This window comes from Dendrobium catenatum, unplaced genomic scaffold (assembly GCF_001605985.2).
Source record: "Dendrobium catenatum unplaced genomic scaffold, ASM160598v2 fragScaff_scaffold_1557, whole genome shotgun sequence".
Taxonomy (NCBI): Eukaryota; Viridiplantae; Streptophyta; class Magnoliopsida; order Asparagales; family Orchidaceae; genus Dendrobium; species Dendrobium catenatum.
In genome coordinates, this window is record NW_021320019.1 from 5,000,910 (window position 1) to 5,010,687 (window position 9,778).

Sequence of the window (9,778 nt, forward strand, 5' to 3'; positions counted from 1 at the left end):
AAAGCGCAACCAAAGTGCAACTAAAGCGCAACCAAAGCGCAACTAAAGCGCAACCAAAGCGCAACTAAAGCGCAACCAAAGCGCAACTAAAGCGCAAGTCAAAAAGCGCAACTAAAGCGCAAGGTGACGCGGCAAATTTTTATTGGTTGTCCGAACTTATCTTTTGGCTCCGGTCACCTGACCCAATAATTTGCCCGAAAGAGGAGAGTTCGCTTTGAGATGTCGGAGTTGTAAGAATAGGAGATCGGAAGAATGTCGGTGGGTTTCGGCTGAATGAGAAACCAACGAGAGCACCGGTATGGCTTCGATTTCTGTCTCTGTATTTCTTTCCTTCGGCTCTGAGTTTCTGTTTGTGCGTGAGAATCGAATGAGAGGAGGGGATCATTTTGTGTCGTGAGGAGCAGTTTCTACCGAGAGGAGTGCGATCGTGGGGATCATGGGAGAGAATATGGGTCGGCTACTGTTAAGAGAATGCAACAACTGTGTGAGATCGTGGGTAGTTTTTGTTAGAGCTGTGGGGTTGGTTTGGTCGAAACAGAGGTATGAGTCGGTTTGGTATGTTGATTGGGTCTGATTCTGTTTGCAGGTCAACAGGTTCGCCAGTTTACCGGTTGAACCGGCGGTTCATCCCAAAACCGCCCAGTTTAATGCAAGGGCGATTTTCAGACTGGACCGAACCAGTCCTCAAACCGGTTCACGGTTGAACCGACCGGTCCGGTCCGGTTTTCAAAGCACTGATAGTGGAGAACAACTTCTTTTTTTTCACATATTTTTTAAATTTCTAAAAATAATCTTGGATGAAATTTCTAACACTTCTATTTACTATGCATGAGATTTGGCAATGATCATAATAAAGATATATATATATATATATATATATCACCACCTAGATCAAATTCCTTCATATTCCACTTCATTTTCAAACCAACCTTGATTTCTTAATTGAAGGCTTTGTTGTTCTTATTTTTCATCTTTCTCTTGATTTTTATAGCAAACATACTAGATTTGTTGAAGCCTTTGATGAGAAAGAGAGATTGATGTAGAATTTTTGATACAATATAATTTTGTACTTCATCAATATGAACACATCTTCTAATGATGCACTGATGATTAAGGATTATCTTCTAAACTCTATTGTGTATATTTAATTTGCTAGTATTTTTGTTGATGCAACTTCCTTCTTTTTTCTTCTTTGTACCCATGAAGTTAGAATGATTAGAGGAGCATTTTCTTGAATCTGACTCCAAGAGTTATCTTGACAATCATATTACATATGAACACTTCAATAACTTAAAAGTATACTTTATGGATTTTAGTTGAGCAAATGATGCACTAAGTTGGAAAGAATACCTATATAGAAAAAAGTAGGTCTAACTGATACACTTAAATATGTATATTCTCAGCATCAATTGCTCCATCAAAGATAGGGATATCAATCTTTGCCTTTATCTTGAAGGGTTGATGTTTCATATTGAAAGAAGGATAAATATTATTTTCTTTTAAGTCTTCTTACCTCCATGAACACTCATTGCTTTCCTTCTTTCACTGAAATAATTTTTTTATTTATTTAGAAATTATATTTTGTAGCTTTTTGATTTGTTCAAAGTTTTCAACCAAGGTCTACTTATTCATCATCTCATCAATACAACAATATGTCATTGTAGATGCATGCTTTGGATAATTAAGTTGTTTGAAGCTTCTCCTTGGTTTGTTGAAATCTTGGCTTCCTCTCACCTTCTTGAGACTTATTCTAGGGACAATATTGATTCTCGCATCTTCTTTAGTTCCTCTTTATCAACACCATGCTCCAACTAATCTTTTTGAACCTAATGCTCTTATATAACAAAATTGATCCATAAACTTCCATATTAAGAAGGCATCACAGATTAAATATGGAGTGTTGTGGATTTGGTCAATAAAAAAATTAAACATGTAGTTTAATTAATAGAGAAACCCAAACAAATATACGATGATGAAGAATTTTTTCCTTACATAATCTCTCTATAACTTTCCAATCCCATGTTCTCTCTAAAGACTTAGGACTAGAGGCACATCAATCACTCTTCTTAAATAAGGTAAATCTCTATGACTAATAATCATATTATCTCCCATTTAACTTCTATTTATTAATAGAGCATGCAAGTCACAATAAATATGTGGTATGTCACACAATTTACACAATAAAGTTATTATAAAGAATAATGACTTTAAATGAAAAGTTATAAGAGAGGACATCACCTATTAACACCTTAACCATAGATTGGCATTGCCAGGCTATTAATCACCAGTCTTCTCGAGTTTATAAGTTATCTATTCTCTTATGAGTCATTTGAAAGCGTTTGTGAGAACTTTAGCTCATGAATCCTATATAACTTGACATTCAACATGTGGCTCTCAGAAATTTACTCGAGTTCCATTCAATGCTCTTCTCCTAATCCTTTAGTTAACTACACTCCTATCTTTGAAAGTTCTTAGTAACATTATAGATACTCTCAGAAGTCCTCTCCTTATATTATACATTATCTTTATTGGCCCCAATATAGTTGAGTCACTTGACCTCGTGATTAGGGATTCTCTCAAAATTTTAGAGATTTTATATTTAGTAGAATAAAATAAGCATTTTTTATTTAAAATGGATAAGTCACATATGTCTAATCTAATGAAAATATAATCTAACCAGCATTAATATATTTTTAATCAACAATGAGTGAGAAAGTTCATTCCAAAGCATAACAAAAAAGCTCTACTTTGAAATGTGCTTCTCTCAAATATTTTGGATTTTAGTTCTTAGTGGAAGAAACATTTTTTTTGAATGGGTAAGTCATATCAATGTAATCTATATAATATCTAATTTAATATGTACATCAAATCTACATATCATATATCATATAAATTTCTAATTCCTTCATTCTCTTTTAAATTAATATTGTATAAGCTCTATTTGAAAGATAAATTATCTTTCCTAAGCATTAAAAATTAAATTAATTTAAATTTTAAATATTTAATTAGTTAGGTGGCCGATCCAATCCAGTTTATAAACCGGCTTTGCATTAACTTAGATTGAACCAGCAAAAATCGACTGTTCAAACGGTGAATTGATCCGAGTTGAAAAGAGCCAATTGGATCTATAAAAAAAATTATTTTGTAATTAAATTTTAAGCAATATATTTTAGTTTATTAAATTCTTTTAATATTTTTATTAAATATGACGACATCATAATATATGCAACTTATCTCACATATCACACATAATGTGTTAAATAAAAAGTGCGTACTTCATACTATATAAAAGATTAAAGACAACTATCTCAAACTCCTCCTATGATATGAGACTAAAAAAGTTGCATAAATACTATATGAATTAGAATGTAAATTTAAGCTTAGTTGGACTATGAATTTGTGCTAGTTGGGCTGCAAATTTTTTAATGTGTATTGTAAATTTTTTATAATGTATATTGTAAGAATTAATAATTTTGAAATATTATATTAAATATTATTCTTATTCTAAATTATATTTATGTTAATTTTATTAATTTTTAATAATATTATTATTTATTAAGTCATCCGATTCAACTTCAATTTGTCCCATAAAATCGATCAAAACGTGAATTTCTGCTTCTTCTAATTCATTATCCGGTCCTGTTTTCAGAACTTTTGATAAATATTATATAATTTTAACTTATGAATGGAGAAAATATAATAACTTATTAATTTTATTCTTAAAAATAAATTTATATAATACAATTATATATATATATATCTATATTCTTCTCACTTCCCGGCAGCAGGACCCCCACGCCATATGGTCACTTTTTCCCATCGTCTTCCCCACATGCGGGAAGGTAGGGAAAAGCCGCCACGTAACATCGTGAAGATGAGCGATAAAGCTCACTTTTTGAAAATACATCATGAGTGAAGGAGTGAAGCTGAGGAAAGTGCAGACGAGATCGCACTATTCTATTTATCCGAGCGGCAGCAAGATGAAAGCCGGTAGCGGCGACGGCAAGATGAAAGCCGGTAGCGGCGGCGGCAAGATGAAAGCCGGTAGCGGCGGCGGCGGATCTCCGTCCGATCCAAACCACCCTCCTCAACTCCCTTTGATCATCTCACTCAACTGTATCGAAGACGTCTCCTTCGAACAACAATCCCTAACCGGCATAGCCTCTGTCGAACACGTTGCCCTCTCTGACCTCTCCGACGGTAGAATCGAATCCGCTGCCGTTGTACTCCTCCACTCCCTCGCCTTCTTACCCCGCGCGGCGCAGCGCCGACTCCAGTCATGGCAGCTCATCATCTGCCTTGGATCAAGTAGCCGTTTAGTTGATTCTGCCTTAGCTACTGATCTTGGCCTCCGCGTTGTACACATTGATGTGAGCCGTGCGGATGAGATTGCTGATAGTGTTATGGCTTTGCTTCTTGTTTTGCTACGGCGGTCGCATTTGTTGGCAAGGCACTCTTCGGCGTCTTCAGCTGTGTCTGGATGGGTCGGGTCGGTTCAGCAGCTGTGCCGGGGGATGCGGCGGTGTCGAGGTCTGGTGGTTGGGATTATTGGGAAGTCTGCCTCAGCGCGTTGCTTGATTGAGAGGGTTGTGGGGTTTAGGATGAGTGTGATTTACTTTGATGTACTTGAGGTATGTGTTTCTTCTGTAAGCTCCATACCTTCTTGTATTGATCACGCGTTCTCTGTTATGCTTGCTCGTGCTTTGTCTGCTATGCTGTATTTCAAAGTCCTTTATAAGTTACGGCATGCTTTTGGCGTTCTGATTGTGCGTGGTATTTGACAAAGTAGAGTTCCTAGCATAGAAAGTCAATTTTTATGCTATGTTGCCAACGAATTGATTTAGAAGGTGCCAAATCTTTGTTCTGATCATACTCCTCTGCTATTTGGTTTGGTTTTCAAATTGCTTCTGGGCATGCTTTTGTCTTTCTGGCAGAAACAGTAGTTGCCAAGTAGAGTTTATATTAAAAGAAAAGATTTAGTTTTGATTGTAGTGTTGCTAGGAATTAATTAATAAGACGCAAACTGGTGTTCTATTTTTAGGAAGGACATCACAGGAGCATGCTATTAAGTGAAAACATGAAAATGGCTACGTCAATTGTGTTATCAGCTGTGCTGTTTGCATCAGCGAAGATTTCATCCTTTTATTTGAAGGAATCAGTGTTGATGATACTTTGGGTGTTCAAGGATGGGAAGAATTTGATATAATTATTGCTTTTTGTGTTATGCTGTATTTTATTTTCGAAGTCTTTTATAGGCCAGGGCATGCTTTTGACCTTCTGGCGGGAACTGTACTTGGCAAAGTTGTATTTCTGGTAAAAAATAAATTTTGATAGTAATTGCTAGTGAATTGATTTGGAAGATGCCAACCCTTTATGTCCTCTCCTTGTCTGTGATAGATTTCTACTTCAAGAGAGGACATCTTAGGATTATGCCAGGTTTTCAAAATAGCTACTTTGATTAAGTTATTAATTATGCTGTTAGCATCTGCAAAGGTTCCATCCTTTTCATTTGAAGGAATCTGTGCTGTTGATCGTGCTTAGTAGACTAGGCCAGGACACGCTTTTGGCTTTCTGGAAGAAATGTTATTTGACAAAGTTATGTTTCTAGGGAAAGCAAAGAAAAAAAAAGCCAACTTTGATGCTTGTATTGCTAGTGAATTGATTTAGAAATGCCAACTCTTAATTCTCTGCTCTCTATCAATTGTTATGATGTTATGAGTTATGTTTTGAGGGAGAAGATGAGAAGAGTATACTAGTTTTTTATCATAAAAAATGGACGAAATTGAATTGGATGCTTCAATTTAGTTATAAATTATTGAAGGTTACATCATTTTTATTGTAGGCTTTTGGTGTTGATGATCCATTAGGTGTTCATTGCTGGCTCAAACTTGATATGAAACTTGTTTTATGTGATTTGCATTCTGAGCTTTCTAATATTTGGGTGCAGAGTTTCAATATGGCTCTTCCTCTCTCTGCAGTTTTTTCCTCATGCTAAAAATGTGTTTAAATGAACACTAATATTCTTCTCAAGCCTTTACCCTTTTTGTAATATGATCAGTACATAGGCTGCTAGAAATTGGGTTGCAAATGGGAATTCATACTTGAATACAAACATGTACATCTAGATGGATAGCATGCTGTAAACGTGTCACAAATTCTGTACAATTAGTATGCACCAATAGATATAAATCGAATAACCAAAGAGATTAGATAAACCTCAGGAAAATTAATAAAAGGTAGAACTTCCACTTGCTTAAGCCATTCATAGATTCATTGAAAGCCTCATCATGCGATCTGTATCTTTCATTAATTTTCATGGGTTGACTTTGTAGGTGATAGTTTTGTGTTCATTGCAAACTGCAATGCTAGTTTCAGTTACAATGATAAATGTATGAAAATTAATGTTTAACTTCCCTCCCTTCAACAACTATTCAAAGGGGAATGGAAGGTCTCGTCACAGCTCTATAGCATTTCCTCCAGTTGCTAGAAAAATGGACACTCTCAATGATTTATTGGCAGCAAGCGATATTGTGTCACTTCATTGTGTACTTTCAGACGATACAGTGCAGATTCTGAATGCTGAATGCTTGCAACATATAAAACCTGGTAATTTTTTGACCTTCAAGTATCATACTTGAATTTACATTTATGGTTTTTCATTGTTTTTGTTGTGCTGTATCACAAAGTTTAATTATTTATATTATCAATAATCAAAATTTTGAGCTCAAGAATGATTTTGTTTTCATTTCATTTGCAGGAGCAATTATAGTCAATACAGGTAGCAGCCAACTAATAGATGATTGCGTTTTAAAGCAGCTATTGATTGATGGTACTATAGCAGGCTGTGCATTGGATGGCGCTGAAGGACCACAATGGATGGAAGCATGGGTATGAGTATTATCCTTAGGGTATGATGCGATATATTGAGTTCTTTCGCCTGGTTCTTAATATCAGAAACTGGATAAGGTGTCTGTTGGAAAATTTTCTCAATTTATTATCCAAATTATCCCTATGTTTTCCATTTTAATTTTTTTCTATAATTAATATGCCTGATTATGTTCTGGATGATAAGTTAATTTTTGTTGTTATGCATGTGTCTCTCTTTACTTCGACATGATCATGGTAGCTGATACGCAAAGCCCAGAATGTTCTCAGTTGGCTTAAACATGGGTGTGCTTTTCTGTTTATTTATGCAGAAGTGAAATCTTTTTTTTTTTAATAGCTGGAACTTGCACATAATTTTCATTATTCATTATTATCTATATTGTTGAAGAATTGACTGGTATGAAGCAAAATCTCATTTATCAGTTTCTTAACTCCATTGAGATTTCTGTCATGAATATTCACCTACTCGTTAATAGCTTATGAGAAACTTGCCTTGTGCTTTATGTCTGCCACAGTTCTGATTCAGGTTATACTAAGGTCTAAGATTTTTCTAAGGAGATTTAATACTTTGTAATGAGATAAAAGTAAAATGTAAGAAAGTAACTAATATTTATGAATTTCCTGATAAAGATGCAATCCGCATATATCGTCACCCTTAATGCAAAATAGATGTGAAAATAAGCATGCAATAATACATTAGGGAGTAAAGTAATTAATTTAAATAATTATTTTCACCTAAAATGATTCTTTGAAAAACATAAGGACTCAATATTGTAAATCAATGTTAAATCTCCTGGGATAAACTTGTCACAAGCATAAGCGAGTCTACAATTTTGTTTATTAAGGTGCTTTCAATTTCATGAATCATGCATAAGTGCGCTTATATGCATTATTTACAGATTACAGAATGGATTGTTGTAAATATTTGCATCAAATAAAATATTTAAGCTAAGATAAAACGAATGCTTCATTCTTTGGTTCAGTGTATAGATTTTATGTAAGAGTGGATGTTTCTGAATTTAATGTAGATGATTAATGATGATGCTTTGATACCTAATTGGAGGAAATTCATGTTGGATAGTGATGCAATCAAAAGATTGCAAAACTAGTAGGAGAACCCCCAGTCACAAAAAGAAACAAAGACAATCCTTATAACTTGAAATAAAAGGACAAACAACATTTTAAACACCTTTAAACATAACATGACATTACAAACTTAAATAAGACATGAAAATATCTAAAAAAAGCTTTTCCTGATCAAGAAGAAAGATACAAATGGCATGGAACTTGCGGAGAGAAGAAAGAGGTATGAAGCCCGAGACGAAGTCATAGAAGAAGAGAAGAGAACTAGAACAAGCTCGCAAGCTTTTCCACGAAGAGCCACACAGGGAACCATAAAGGAAGCTACGGGAGACAGGAACAGGCAGCACAGGGAACCGAAACAGGAAGCCAAGGGGGGAAGGAACCAGCCACGGGAAGGAGCTAGGGGGAGGAACCAAAGGGCCACAGGAGGGGGAAAGCCAGCCACGGAACAGGCAGCCAGGGGGAGGAACCGAAAGGGCCACAGGCAAAGGGGAAAGAACCAAATCCACATCTCTTAATGAGCTAAAAAGTATTCCATAAGACATTAATGAGTTGAATTAACAAAACTTTGGCACATGAGTTGACCCCCCCTGCCTACATCAGATTTTTCCCCTGTTAAAAGAGCTCATCTCCTGATGAGGATGCTTTAGATTTATCCTAACGAGACGATGGATCTGAATCCAATTCTTGAATCTTCGCCATATATTTCTTCAGAATCATCTCTCGTTCTTGCTTGAATTGGTCTTGCAAAAGTCTCTTTTTCTTCATGTATTGTTCCGTACACATATGCATCTTCATCTGTAGTTTGTATAATTCGTTTTGAATTGGGTCGGTTGAACTTCCTTCTGACAGAATCCATCTGTCCATTGGAATTGGGACTTCAAGATCTTCTAACTAATTTTCTACCACAACTGGTTCAATTTTTTTTTCTTTTTCCATTTTTAAACACTTAAAAAATACACAAAAAAAAAACTAGGAAGATACTAACCCAAGATCTGATACCAAATTTGATGCAATCAAAAGATTGCAAAACTAGTAGGATAACCCCCGGTCATAAAAAGAAACAAAGACATTTCTTATAACTTGAAATAAAAGGACAAATAACACTTTAAACACTTTTAAACATAACATGACATTACAAACTTAAATAAGATACGAAAATATCTAAAGAAGCTTTTCCTGATCAAGAAGAAAGATACAAATGGCATGGAACTTGCGGAGAGAAGAAAGATGTAAGAAGCCTGAGACAAAGTCATAGAAGAAGAGAAGAGAAGTGGAACAAGCTCGCAAGCTTTTTGAAGAAAAACTCTCAGGTTTTCATCTCCAAAAATTAGCACCTAACCTCCTTTTTTATTCTCAAAACACCACATATATATAGGAGAAAAGGGGCAGCCAAACAGCAAAAAACCACCTCCAATTAAACCAATTAAAACAGGGGAAATGGAAGGCCACCGGGCGGTCCAGATGCAGCACCCGAAGAGCCACATGGGGAACCGAAAAGGCAGCTACGGGGGACAGGAACGGGCACCACAGGGAACCAGAATAGGCAACCAAGGGGGAAAGGAACCAGCCACAGGAAGGAGCCAGGGGGAGGAACCGAAGGGCCACATGAGGGGGAAAGCCAGCCACGGAACATGCAGCCAGGGGGAGGAACCGAAGGGCCACAGGCAATGGGGAAAGAACTAAATCCACATCTCTTAATGAGCTAAAAAGTATTCCATAAGACATTAATGAGCTGAATTAAGTAGAGAACTCAGCAGCTCACCAAAAACATAGCAAAAACCGAGCAGCCAAGCCCAAACTGAGAACC

The 9,778-nt window shown here is 35.9% G+C and overlaps 1 protein-coding gene and 1 long non-coding RNA gene across 2 annotated transcripts in view; both read left to right on the plus strand.

Annotated features, from left to right (window-relative positions):
• Positions 1-195: 195 nt before the first annotated feature.
• Positions 196-1,129, plus strand: LOC114581132. Its single transcript, XR_003702960.1, has 2 exons — positions 196-296; positions 587-1,129. It is a non-coding gene; the product is annotated as an uncharacterized LOC114581132 (long non-coding RNA).
• A 2,644-nt stretch (positions 1,130-3,773) lies between these two features.
• The window catches only part of LOC110111162 (C-terminal binding protein AN-like), a 28,562-nt gene continuing 22,557 nt past the window's right edge, over positions 3,774-9,778 (plus strand). Inside the window, exons 1-3 of the mRNA XM_020842916.2 lie at positions 3,774-4,631; positions 6,438-6,606; positions 6,758-6,888. Coding sequence (XP_020698575.1) covers positions 3,909-4,631; positions 6,438-6,606; positions 6,758-6,888 — 1,023 coding nt within the window. The 5' untranslated portion in view covers positions 3,774-3,908. The remainder of the gene's footprint in view (positions 4,632-6,437; positions 6,607-6,757; positions 6,889-9,778) is intronic.